The 14886-nt window shown below is 41.6% G+C and overlaps 1 protein-coding gene across 4 annotated transcripts in view; it reads right to left on the minus strand.

Moving 5' to 3' along the window:
- akt3a (v-akt murine thymoma viral oncogene homolog 3a) overlaps nt 1-14886 on the minus strand; it is a 57048-nt gene that overhangs the window by 18527 nt on the left and 23635 nt on the right. For all 4 annotated transcript variants that reach the window (XM_034897367.1, XM_034897372.1, XM_034897366.1 and 1 more), the window contains 2 exons: nt 6759-6884; nt 2378-2489 (listed from right to left, as the gene is read on the minus strand). In XM_034897367.1, the coding sequence (XP_034753258.1) occupies nt 2378-2489; nt 6759-6884 (238 nt within the window). The remainder of the gene's footprint in view (nt 1-2377; nt 2490-6758; nt 6885-14886) is intronic.

Genomic DNA, 14886 nt, shown 5'->3' on the forward strand with positions numbered 1-14886 from the left:
GTGTGTGTGTGTGTGTGTGTGTGTGTGTGTGTGTGTGTGTGCGTGCAAGTATCTGGGTGTATGTAAATGCACACCCATGCATTAGAGGGAACAATGCATTGCTGTTTGCTAACATTGTTCCTCCCCATTGACTTTCGATTAGCGGTGCTGTTCAACATCTTGAGAGAAAGCGTGTGTGTGTTTGTGTGTTTGTGTGTGTGTGTTTGTTAGACCATCATCAATGCAGAAGGCCAGCCATGCATCAGTTTAGCTGTATTAACAATGATAAATATAATGGTTTATAAACAGGGCCTTGCATAAGAAGAGAAAATGGTAATGAGACTAAAACTGAACTAAAAGCCATTTCTAAGGTTCATCAGTCCCCTGAAATAGTGAATCTGGTTAATTACACATAAGAGAATCATGTTGTTGTCAGTAATATTTCTGATTTTAAACAAAAAATTAAAATGCTGGAAATGTTTCACTCAAAACTGCACTGGGTTCTCTGAACTCTCTTTAGAATTCCTCTCACTGATCTTCACTCAAACAGTGTTAATCCTGTGCTACTGTATGTGCACGAGTATTTAGAAATCTCAGCACTCCAGAGAAGCAAGTTGGGATTTACAAGTTTGCACTTTCAAATAAACTTACCCAGTGTAAGCCGTGAGAAGATCATAATAATGAAACCTGTTTGCCTCCCAAACGATCACCCCTGTGTCTTTTGTTTTGTTTGGAGTTAGATGCCCATATGTTTCCTTGAGGGATCTGAAAGAACATCTATCTGAACTTAAACAGAGCAGTGTGTTTTTTAGATCTGAATCCCTTTCTACTGCAAAGACTTCTGAGTGTACCCTACACACTCCAAAACAAGGGCAAACTCAAGATACAGTCTATCTACAACAATGGAGCAATGAATTTGTGGCACCCATGATGCGTGTGTGTGTGCGTGTAGCAACATGAAAAGCAATGGGAACTCTCTCAAGGTCAGGCAGCAGATAAATGCTCTCTCTCTTGGTTAGAGTGTTTTTTGTATAATGAGTTTTTTTTTTTTGCTAATGAGAGATAATGGGCCTGCCTACAGTCAGGCACCATGCCAACACGTGCCACCCTCTCTGCTCACGCTGGGGCTGTGGTAGTTGGAGCCCTGCCAGGACTGATACAGTACAACAAATACAGTATCACACACACACACACACACTTCTTTTTAACCCACTTAAACTTTAATATTGCAGACATCTTTTGCACATACACTTCCTAAACCAAACGTGCACACATCTGGATCTTGCAGTTGTTGCATATTGTGTACACTTGACTTTAAAAAATACTTGATTAACTGTGAAATGTTTTTTGGACTATCTGAAGACAAAATGATTATAAAGCAACATATAACACAGACAGTGGCAACATACATATACACACACACACACACACACACACACACACACACACACACACACACACACACACACACACACACACACACAAACACATTAAAACACACACAAACTCAAAGGATGCACAGAAGCATCTGTGGTCTTCTGGGCAAAGCTGTTCATTTTCTGGAGATAAACACCTCAGCTCCTCAGAAAGGAACTGAGCAGCTGGAGAATTTATGCCAACGCTACTTGAAAGGTCTCCTTCCCACTCTGTCTCTTTCCCCTCAAACACACACCTAAAACATCTAGAGTACAAACCTCATTTACCTCTGCCCTTGATGATACTTTTACCTGCATGATTTGTATTTATTGTGTATCTACACTTAGTCAAATGTCATGAACATTTAAGAAGTTTGGTATGTTTTTTATTTTTTTATTTTACTTGAACAGAAATTGTACATAATGTCTTTACAGTTAAAAACTGTACATATGCAAGAAACCTTATGTAAACTTTTTAATTGCTTCCTCATGTAAATTACTTTTGAAACACTAATGGGCATTTTTGCCTGTAAAAGGCAGGACAGCTCAGATATAAAAGTGGGGAGAAAGGGGCGGAGACATGCAGGAAACCATCACAGGTCGGACTTGAACTCTAGACCTTTAGCGTCGGGGAATAAACATAGGTTTTAACTAGCTTATATGTCATTTTTTTCTCCAAACTTCTGCTATTTGATGAATATAAGACAGTACAAGGTAATATAGGCAATTTACATAGGCAGTATACATTCAATAACCTCTTTGTCTAAAAGCATCTTAGCTCAAACATGTTAAAGAAAGCTCTGGCTAAATAATTCGTTTGTACAGTATTCTCTTAGCATCTAAAATTTGCATCAAGACTACTGGCCTGATTTATAAGATTAGAGCTCTTTTTAGACTTATTTAGGGGGACACTGTTTCCATAAATGAAAACATCCTTGTTGATCACTGACCAACAATGACTGGAGGATCCTCTAAGAACTGACCTCTCATCGGGCGAGTCCACGTGAAAGGTCCTTTCGATGACGGTGGTCCACTGGAGGCATCGTATGATGAAGGTGTTTGGCTTCGGCCTTTCCGTCTTCATCAGCTGACATTCTGAAACAGGCAGCCAGAGGGACAGTGTTGTCTTTCAGTACAATTACAATGTTTCTGCAACGAATGGCGCAAAGAGGGAGAAAGAAAATGGAACATGGAAGAGTTTTTGGTGTTTTAATGGAAGACATTTTGTCAGACACGGAAGAGCACAGGTGTAAATAAATAAAAATGTAGCGGCTTGAGTTTTAGGGTCCCTGTATTATGCATTCTGGCTCCCTGTTACACCGTTATAGCTTACTTGGGACACTTGAATGGAACAGAGTGTGGGAACCATTGCTAATGTTATTAGTTACTGTGCTCTGCGACTGTGCACTGCTGTGATAAAAGCCTATAGTGAAATAATGTAGGCCTGTACAATTAAGAAACAAATTCAGCTTGGTTTTAAATTTGTTGTTTTAAAAATATGCAATAACGTCAGCAACAGATGATTCAAATAATGGTGCTTTCCTGTGCCAAGGGATATTATGTGTTGCAGCACATACGCATCTGGCGAAGATCCGAAGAGACACATTTCTGTGAAAATGTGCAATACAGTAGGCCTTTTTTACACACATGCATAATACAGTACACAAACGCAGAAACGTACGCACACATAGCCAGATGGGGCTGTGAGCTCGCTGTGGGAAGGAATGCATCTTCATTGTCCCTCAGCAGTCTCTCTGGTTATTGGGGACAAGAGCTGATGTAAAAGGGCGTAACGATCCATCTTTTGTCCGCTCATCTCTACCACTTCTTCTTTGTTCTACATATATCACTTTACATTTCCCTCTGTTCTCCTCTTGTCTACTGTCAATCTCTTGTCACCCTCTCTCCTCCACTCTCTCTTCACCTCTCCTCTCCTCTCCTCTCCTTCACTTTGCTCTCCTCTCCTCTGCTCTCCTCCAATTACTTTCTGTTTAAGTGTGGCACAGCACAGCACGTCATGGCTCAACCTAAATATAGACAGGAAGGTTAATGACAACACCATTCACGTTGACCACATGGCAGAGTTTTGATGTAAATTCTCTCACACACACACACACACACACACACACACACACGCACAAACACGTACACACAAACACACACACACACACACACACACACACAGAAGATACTACCTGACTCGTGAACATGGCCTACTGTGCTGCCAGAAAACAAGGTCATGCTATGGTTGATGCCAAAAAATACACACACACACACACACACACACACATTAAAGTGATATTAAAGTTTGAATGTTAGCTGAAATTGTGTTGTTTGCCACAGTAGGCAATTGTGAAATCTGTGTAGCAGTTTTGTGGGTGTATGAGAGTGCATGCACTAGTGTGTGCGAGCATGTGTGTGTGTGAGCGACAGGCTTGTATGTATGAGTCCCTCTGCAGGGAACAGGCCTGTACCATCTCTGTTCCATCTGACCACTTCTGTTGTTCTCACACACACACACACACACACACACACACACACACACACACACACACACACACACACACACACACACACACACACACATAAAGAAACACGTACACACGCCACCTGGCCACCCAGCTTTGGGCAACAGATGTGGCAATGCCATTGCTGTGCCAAGCAGCCGGGGCCGGATGTATGGCCTGGCTTGTCCTCCTCACAAACTATTCCTCTCCTATTTTTCCTCGTTCCCCAATCCTGTCTTCGTCTCCTCCTCTCTGTCTGTTCAGCACTGATGATCCTCCTCTCCTCCTCCCTTTCTCTCCCCCATATTTCATCCACAAAAGCCTCACTCTCCAATCCATCCATCCCTCCATCCTTTTCTCCATCTCCCATCCGTTCCTCCCTACCCTCAGCATTCCTATATCTCTGTCCTCTCTTTTCTTCCTTTATCCTCTCAAAGTCTCCAATTCTCTCTTCCTCTGCCCCCTCCAATTGACTCCCATCGCTCATTCCCCATGCTTGTCCTCCCTTCTGGACTCCTATATTTCTTTCTCCTCCTCCATCCTTTAATGTACCATTCTTTATCGTTTTCTCTGAGGTATCAGTTTATATTCTACCATTCGTCATCATTTTCCTCTTCTATTGTACCCTCCATCAGCCATCCTCACTGTCCCTGACTGTTTTGCAGATATTTTCACAAAGCACTCTTCTAAAGCCATTGAACTAAAATATTTTGATAATGATTATACATTAATTTAAAGAAAATGTTGGCTGCCATGTCTAAATCTAGTAAATCCATTAGATATAGTGGCATCTGAAACAGATCCCGGGCCAAGAAGTTAAAAACAAGCTTGGCACCTTTATTATTATGCAAGATTATATCCACCTATGTTATAGGGTAATCAACTACACATCATGCAACCATTTATCCATATGATGTATGGTATACGGTATGTTTATGTGTTGAAGAAAGTTATTATCTGATTGATAGGTTTAGCCAAAGCCAGAAGTGACAGTATTACCATGGTGTTCAATTAAATTTAAATAAGTCTACTTTGGGGTCTTCTAGAATCACCATTGTTACAGATGTATCTACTTTGAATATGTGTGCTGTGTACAGCTTATCTTGTGTGTACTACTCACTAGTGTGATAGCTACAATATAGCAGGAGAGTCTGGAGGAAATAAAAAGAAAACTTCTTAAATTTACACATCATTTCTAAATAGCCAATAACAAGGCTTGACCAGCCTAATTGTCTTTAATTTAAAATTGAAAATGTGTTGTGTCTTAAAAAGTAAACGATATGTCAGCGTAAATGTCAAAAAACTATTTGGTGAGTACTATAAAGTAGTAGAAAGTCGGTCCTGTCACAGTTGTTAGAGTGACCAGAGTTTTTATTCCAAGGCTGAACGCCTGGAAAGCAGACACAAAGTTTTACTGCCAAACTCCATTAAATGTATGAACAATGAGAGTTGATGGTGGCAGTAATGAGACTGAGAGACATTAAAATTAATGTTGTTAACTCATTAGCTGGTTAATTACACATGTCAAAGACACTGTGGGCTTGTTAACAAGGTGCAGACAGATGATGTACTGATAAATGGTTGATTAGACCCCTCAGTGAATTCTGTAAAGCACACCAACATGTTTTGTCACATCATGAGTAAAACTGATGCAATAACTGTGAGCATCACTGTTGATCTGTGTTAAGAAACCACAAGAACATTTCAAGAACAATCTCATTGCAATTTACATGACAAAGGTGAATTGCATTAGCATTTAAAAATATACCTGTTCAATCAAAGTATATAGGCTTTTAAATGTTGTTTAACTTGAAGACGTTCATGTCCCAACTGAAGCATCCTTGAGCAAGGCACTCTTTCCCAACGTCTATAGAGGGGTTAATTACAGCATGTGTCACATTATAATCAGAACTGTTAATTATAAACGTACAAATAAGTGGGCTGTGTACATGGATGTCATTTGTACAGAAAAGACGCAGTACTTGAACACATTGCTACTCTCTCTGGACACCTGCTTACAGTTTACAGCAACTTATTTTTCAACAAAGGCAGTAAAATGTGTGTTGACATAACCAAAAACAAAAAGACCCTCTAAATTAGTCCATCAGGTATCTAAAAGCTGCATAATTCAGCATGTGGACAGTGTTTTCCTATTCTGTGGTGCTATTCTGTGTATTGTTATGAATTTAGTCTAGTGTCTTTAGAGAAATGGGCGTGGTTATCTGATGGACAGCGTCAGACTGACACCTCAAATGAGGGGACGTGTTTGTGGACGCTGATTTAATGCAGCACTGCAGGTGTGTGGGGAAGATTCATTGAGGATTGATTCAGGAAGCAGAGGTGGAGAGCCTAAAGAGGAGGGACGCAACAGGCCACACATGTTTGGTTGAAGAGATGTTTTCTTCTTGTCCAACAACACACCTTTTTGTAAATGCACCTTTGAAACCTGAACTAACACACCAAGGAGCGGGCTCACGGAAAAGTCAACAGGAGACGCTGGAGCTGCTCGCAGCACGCGAGCAGGCTGTCACTCCCGATGACAATGAGCAGGCCCAGCTCCGGGACACGAAACAAACTGAAACAGCAGCAGTTAACTCAGCGTAAACCCCACTACCCCTCTAGAAGTAGGCCAGATATATCCAGGCCAGCTTAGGTCTCACTCACATGTTAAATGCAAAAATGCAGGGAAAGAAGACAATATAATTGTTACAAACTAGGTTAGCCTTTAAAAGCTGTGTTTTGATTCATGAGCCTAGGTTAGCTTAACCCCGTAACAGTATATACAATGTAACAACACAGGTAAATTAGAGCACAGTGCCTAGAGGCTATGTTGACATATGTGTGGTAGACAACGTACTTGCTACAGAGAAGTTATTAAGAGGGTAGGGCAGGTCAGAGTCTTGAGGTTTCTCTTTGTAGCCGATGAAGGAGCCGTCTGTCTTCAGCAGAAAGTAACGCGGCCGCCAGTTCTTTATGTATTCACCTGCAGAGAAAGATGGCAACAAAGAGAGGGATGAAAATTGAAGTTAAATATGTTAAACCAGACACAAATTCCGATCATGAGGGCAACAGTGATTATGACGCTAAAGGCAATAGAGCAATCAGGGGTAATGATGATATATGGAAAATATTAACAGCAATAATGAGGATGATTTTAAATACAGATTTTATTCCCTCAAGGGATAAGAGCCTGTCCGTTAAACTCTCATCTGTCCAAAGGATATCACACACATATACACACACGATATCTCTATGACTCTCACAGTGCTTGCCAGATTCAGATCGGATTATCATGTAAAAAATGGCAAAAACATGTTTACCAGCACAACAAGCAAACTATCCATGCCAGAAACATCATCTGCCTGATACATGGGCAGGTGTCGAGGTGATGACCCTTCTACCAAACAGGCACACACACATGTACACACACACACAAACACACATACAGCATGAAATCACAATTAAAACACATACACGCACAAACCACTGGTTCCCAGCAAAGAGAAAAGAAGGGGGATGAGATAAAATGAGATGAGTAGAGATGACATGAGATGAGATAAGATTACACATAGAGAATGACCCGTCTTAGACAGCAGCAACAAATAACAACATCTGTTGAGCAGCTGGTGGCAGAGTATAACCCAACTGGCTGACACAGACGGGCATTAAGGTGGAACCACAGCTTCATCAGATCCCGCTGCAGGATTACATGAGTGTCAAACACTACCACACCACAGATAACACTTACTGGAAACAGCTTGGTTACACACATGGAGTAAAGTGCACACATGTGCGGATTCACACATAATGGGACGAGTATGATGAGTACATATACAGGGATGAAAACTTTGCGCACACATGCAGAATTTGCGGCTGAAGTGATACTGATACGCACAGCTCCGATGAAAGAAATTGACAATCTCAACACTTTCCAAAGCAGGGAGCTGTGTAAACATTCCATGTTCTCTTTTCGAACAACAGAAATAAAATCCACAGGAGGACACAAATGTTCCTTACATGTCAACCCCTTTTAATTAACCAGCCGTTCCTTGACATGCACACACACAATTACACACCTTGTGAAGACATACTAACAGACAAAGATGCAAATGTGCATGCAGGCGCACGCTTACACTGACAACAGACACACTCTGATCACCTTTTTTAGGCTAATTCTCTGGGAGAGTAGGATAGGCAGTGTGTGTATGTGTGTGTGTTCTATTTGTGACATCCATTTAAAGCGGAAATGACAGCAGGCCGTGCTCGTTAACACGTTGCAGAAAAACACCTGCTCCGTCAAAGGGACCATGCGACTGCAGGGCCAGCCGGTACCTCTGGGTGCTGCTTGTCGTGGAGGTGTGTGTGGGTGTGTGTGTGTGTGTGTGTGTGTGTGTGTGTGTGTGTGTGTGTGTGTGTGTGTGGGTGGGTGGAGGGGGTATTGGCTGATTTGGACCACCGCACAGGGACAGAGAGAGAAACAGATAGACAGATAAGAAAATGCTGTTGGGTGCCAGTGAGTCATCAGGATTACCAATCACACCTCTCTCTCTTCTCTCCTTTCTCAGTCTCTATTTTTCTCTTTTCACAAATCCACCCACTCTCCCCTCCTCTCCTATTTCCTTCTCCTGTTCTTCAAGAAACAAAGCATCTTCTTTTGGATCACTTGCTACAGAGTGCTGCGAGAGGGGCTAAATGGGAGGGGGGATGGAGGGAGGCATAAGGAAAAAAATTTACAAAAAGCAAAAAGGCCAAAAAAAAGGGATGGAGAGGAATAAGAAGAAAGCTAACGGCTGCATGTAATCTGTTGAGGATTTTGAGGTGCATTGTGCTAAACTTTTACCATGGTTCAACTTTGTTGAAATATTTAATTTGGGGTGTTAGTGAACTTGATTTATTTTTTAGTATTATACAGGTTTTTCTGGTACAGTAGTGTGTTTAGATTAAACATATAACCTATAAAAACTAATTATAAAAACCCTGATCACCTGGAAAAGAGAAACTGTGGTTAACTTCAAAGTGGATAGAAGAAATAGATAGATTAATTGACTAAATGGATGAGGATAAAGGGAAAGTTAAACTGATAAAACTATTATAAACTGGCAGTGATGACTCGCTTGCTGGTCCAAGTGCAGTCATTTCTCTGAGTCAGTTTCCTGATGAAGTGTCCAACCAATGAAAGCCTGTGGCTGGCCACTTCATCGCTCAGCTGTCCAGTACAACTGAAAACATTTAAGCAATCCTTCTGGCCGGGCCTAGACAGCGTGCATGTGTGTGTGTGTGTGTGTCTACGTCCACTGGGGGGGCGGGGGAGGGGGCAGCCAGGGGTGGCACAGACGGAGAGAGGAGATGGACAGTTGTCCACACATGCCATTCCAAACAAACAGAGGCACGCACACACAAACTAACACACAATTCTGTTTCGACCGTTCCAATCCTCTGAATGATCCAATGGTGTTCTGTCAAGCTATCCCGTCTTGGCCCTGCCTGTAATGAGTCCAGCGAGCTCTCCCACTCTGGACAGCTTGTCTAGGGAGCCACATGTCTCTAGTTTGGACTGCTGGAGAAAACGGAACAGCCGGTCTCCTTCCCACACCATCTCTCTCGGACTCCTCTCTACAGTTTCATTTAGTTTTCTGCACAACTTTACTTTTCCCTTAAGGCCAATTAGTAAATACTTCACTATACAGTGCTTAAGACAACAGGACTGTCTTGTTGTTTCTTGATAAAAAGGCAGGATATCAGTAATAAACGACAATGTGGGGGATCTGAAAGATCTCAGGAACAAAGGATATTAAGGAGGATAAGACTAAGAGGACAACTTGATTTGTTTTAATTGGATGCCTACTCATACTTTTCTTAACTCTTCCTGATCCTTTTTTTATCGTTAGGGAAGTATTAAGTAACACTGTGAACAATTCACAAAGGTAAAAAAAATTAAAGATTTAAAAATGCAAACAACCACATCCGCTGTACTTTGCCGTAGTTAAGTGTTTGGCTAAGAAGGGACTTGAACAGAATGAGTAAAAGCAACCAACTTTCCACCGTTAGATTCTACCCCTTAAGACCTTTTGTTTTCCGCTTTTTTGGTATGAGCTACAAACTAAGCATTAAGAACTAGAGTTTTTAAAAGTTATTTTGGAATCTCAAATCTTGTTGGCACATCTTCCATTTGCAGCTTGTGGATTTAGCAGTAAGAGGAAGAGATGAATCAGCTGTGACTGTGCCCGTTCCAAGCTTTCTGATTGGACAATTACAACAACGCACTGACTAACTGTCACTCATTTAGCGGACTGATTAACTATTCATTTCAGGACAGAGGCGGAAAGGGGAGAGAATGAGAGAAAGAAATGCATAGAGGAACAATAGGAGACAGGTACAAATGGTAAGGCTGAACGTCAGCCAGCAAAACAGAAATGAGACACACAAGCTTGCACAAACTTTCCAGCCTTTCTGTCTCACACTCACTCCTTCAGGACACCAGCACACCTCTGTTCCTGCTTTGCCAGATGCCATGCTTCAGCAGACAACGAGACAGACGAAACGCAGGCAAAACCTTGATGACAATTAAATAAATAACTCCATAACTATGCGAGCTCACCAGCCATTTGTTAATCAACCCAAACAGGGATTTAATTTAATGCTTTGGCCGAGGCTGGAGCTGATATGCAGATGGCGCAGAGACGGGGCTGTGTGACTGGCGCTCTGGGAGCTGGAGGGGTGGCGAGTGGTGGTATATAACGGATGGAGAGGGTGGAGGGGAGGTTCTGCCACGTTCCAGCACATACACAGCAGCTCACCAGCAGGGAGAGGAATGTGTCGTCTGGCCACATAACAACACACACACATACACACACACGCACATACACACACACACACGGTCAGTGTTCAGCGCATTAACACAGAGTGTAATGGGACAAAATAAATAACAAGTTTACTAACCGAGTGACTAAGTTGTCAGCTGGTTGGTTGCTAGACTGATAATCTGTCCGACCAAAGGAAAAGATAACAGACTACGTGGCTCACCTAGAGATTGACACTTTCCAACCTGACCGGCAGGTTGTAAGTGGGTTGATAACTGAAAAAAATTATGTTTCAGTGCTGAAAATCTTCAATTAACTGATTGGCAGACAGTTTTGATGATAGATTAATCATTTAAGTGACTTAGAAAGCAAAAATGCCAAACTTTGCTGGTTGTGGCTTCTAAAATCCAACAATGTCCAGCATTTCTCTTTTTAATATCCTAGTAAATTGAATATATTGAATATCTTTGGGTGTTAGTCAGATACAAGCTATATGAAGATGTCACCTTTGGCTCTGGGAACTTCTTCACTCTTCTCTGACATTTTATAGATCAGATTGTTAATAGAATAATCAATGATTAAAAAAATGGTCTTGCAACTGCATTAAAGTACAAAAGTATCTAAACTTTATCAAACATAGTGTACAATTTAATTTATGTAAGAAGGCTGCAAGTATCAAAGTTCAATGAAAAGCAAATATCTACTGCACAGCGTAGCAGTATGGAGGTTTCACCGTAGAACAACAGTAGTCTGAAGTCAAACTGATTGGTGCTTTTGAGCTAGGATGATTGGCCCACTGCTTGAGCTGATCTCCTTACAGACGAAGGTCAAAACACCTCCAGACACAACAGTGTGGGGAGGGGTTTCATGTGTTTGTGTATGTGAGTATTAGCGGCTAATACTTGAGTAAAAGCAATAATTCCACAGGTAGTAGAAGAATGAAAAAGAGAGATTAGTTAAACATCACGCAAGTTACTAATGGGTAATGGAGAGAGGGAAAAAGGGAGGTGACTGTGTGGAGCAGAGTGAACATGGTGTGGTATGAAAGTAGGGAACTATGCTGTAAGACGCTTGATGAAGACATCTATCTGAGCAACTGTCCATCAGCGCTAGTGAGCAAGCAAGCAAGAACACATTTTGCAGAGCTGCACACGATAATAACTCACTCTTACTGGTGTAAAACAGTCTCGAGAAAATGAAATGATTAAAGACTAACAAAGAAAAAACTTTTTGTACAAGTCTATTTCATGGTGCATGTGTGTGTTTACGAGGATATGGCTGTGTGCGTGAACCCGACCCCAGCAGTTCTAACTCCAGTGTGCTCAGACATCTTAAGGCGAATCCAGGCTCTTTTAAGCCAATCCACTTACAGTGCATTAGTCTCATTACCACATTGGGGCTGGACTGGTGTTAGCGTGTTTGAGTGTGTGCATGAGTGCATTGAATCCAGCCACCGCCATCACTTACAACTTAAAAGTGGAGCTGTGTGCTACCTGTAAAAGTTCAGAGGGCTTCAGAAAAGTTAAACCCAGCTTGAAGCAGAGGCTGCAGATGAGTTTAAAGGTTTAGTGCTAGAGTAATTGTACAAATGTGTGGCCCAGTGTGTGGAATGAGACTGTATGGAGGCTACGGCAGCCTAAAGATGAGAAGATGCTAAAGTGAAGGAAGAACCAAAAGAGGAGTGCTGAGGACGAGACAGCAGCAGTCTGAATGAGCGAGAGTGAGTGAGAGAGAGAGGAGCGTCTCAGTGTATGCGGTTAAAGCTTTAACAGTGACAGAGAGACAGGGCAGGGCAGCCACAGGGCGGCCAGATTCTGTGGAAACGCATGGGAGTTTGGTCATCCCTTGGGGCCACTAGGAGATTTCACACAGCCAGCTGCACACAAGCCAGCGCCGCGCACACACACACACACACAAAGCCCTGGTGCCCCTCTGCTCCCCATGCTAGTACAGAAGGAGGCACACACACATACAAAAACACACACACACACACACACACACAGGCAGCATAGTGCAGGTTTACAGTACTACTATTACAACACTACTATAACTTTAAAATTAATACTAAATTAGCACTAAATCTCCTCTTTTAAAAATTGCCTTTTCTCTTTACTGTATTTTAGAGGTCTTTTTTTTTTTCTCTTCTTCTTCTTCTTTTCCTCCTCTCCTGCAGTACCACTACAGTGCAGTAGATGGTGGTGGCTCCCTGGAGCATGGTGGCCACCGCTGTGATGCTGACACAGAGCTGGAGAGTGACTGACAGACACGCCACAGCCAAGACGCCTCACATCCTAATCCCCCTCACTGCACTGGTGTTTGTGTGTGTGTGTGTGTGTGTGTGTGTGTCTATATAAGGTATATCAAATGGGCTTATGCGTCAGTTGGTATAAGTGCGTGTATTTCAGTCAGCTTTAATGTGTGTGTCTATACATGAGTGTTTGTTCACATGAATATATAGGTATATGCAGTTTGATATTTTTTGGGGGGGCGGTGGGGGACAGGGTCAGTTGCTTCCTAAAGCACCCTCGGATTAGTGTGGTGTTAGCATATTAGCATCTTAGCTGGAGGGCTGCTGCTCAACACCACCTGTGCCAGACAGTAGACTGTCGCTGCCAAGCTAACCCCCCAACACACACACACACACACACACACACACACACACACACACACACACACACACACACACACACACACAGTGGGTGGGTGAAGGTCACTTAGCTACAGTGACTCCAAGCTTACCGTCTTAATTCATTACTGTAACTACTTTATCTGTCTCTTTACATGCTGTATATTACTACAACAAAGGTAACGTTTTATTAAAGGTTTTGTTTTTTTTCAAAAACATTTCTCAATTAAAAAAACATTCACATTATGTAAATGTAGTAATTTCCCATTTGATAGTATACACGTCTTTACAAAACGAAATATATATATATATATATATATGAATCTATTTTTTTGGCATTCTATGGATCGATTTTGAATCTGTAGAGCTTGAATCGCAATACAAATGTGAATCAATTTTTTTGCACAGCACTAATATATAACGGTATTATTATTAACTAGACAGGGGCAAACACAGGTTGTGGGTATGTCATAGTAAACCCTATGAAGAAATTTAAACGCAACTCCGTTAGATAGTCTACTTCCCCCTAGATCCACACACATCCATCCACCCACTGACACACACCTAAAAAGACACAAACACCCAAAGAATAACATGCCATTGAAAACACAAAGACTGATCTGTTTGCATGTGTTCTAGTATGTCAAGACAGTAAAAATACAATCTGAGCTAAGCAGTACAAAAAGCCCTTGCATTCAACACCCAATAACATTAGGAATGCCATGCTGCTTGTGTTCAGAATGCAGCGGATCCAATGTGATTAGGAAAGGCACACACAGCCAATAAGCAGGCTAATCAAATTGCACTGATTGCTGGTATATTGCCTCTCTCTGTTCTCTCCTTTGGACGGCATTGTGCATAGCATCATGATTTCATTTCTTCATTTAGTTAAAATCCTGAACTTCATATTAAATAGAGATGATTTCCAAAACACTGCACATCCTTTTCTAAATATAACTAGTTAAATTTACATTCAAATCTAAAACACATCAGCAGGACCTGGTAAAGTGTTATCACTTTGAACCAAGGACATCAATTGCTTCTTTTACAGTCCTTTTAAGCAAAACAATTTGTGAAATTTTGTTTTACTATGAATAATAACTACCTTTTTCAGTTTGTAAGAAAGGTGCTGTTTATTGGCATGACTATTATAATAATGATGCTTTAAAAAACCAAACAAGTCATTAGGCTCTTTTTTTTCAATCAGCAATCCTTATATTCATATTATGTATTCATAAGTAGCATAGAGGAGTGGGTTTCTTTGAGGTTCCTCACTTAAATCTGACATTCAAATTTAAAATCTTATTCCGTTCCTTTGCCTCATTAGATGTGAAACCGTCCAATCAGAGGAATAAAGTAAGGCAGCTTGACCAATCAGTCAATGAGAATGGCTAGTGATCAGAAGAAGAAAGGGAGGGTCAGGAGACAGGCACAGCTGTCTAACTGTTGCCTACAACAGACAGGCAACAAGGAGTCTGTGCATGTGTGTCTGTGTGTGTGTGTGTGTGTGTGTGTGTGTGTGTGTGTGTGTGTGTGTGTGTGTGTGTGTGTGTGTGTGT

This window comes from Etheostoma cragini, chromosome 17 (assembly GCF_013103735.1).
Source record: "Etheostoma cragini isolate CJK2018 chromosome 17, CSU_Ecrag_1.0, whole genome shotgun sequence".
Taxonomy (NCBI): domain Eukaryota; kingdom Metazoa; phylum Chordata; class Actinopteri; order Perciformes; family Percidae; genus Etheostoma; species Etheostoma cragini.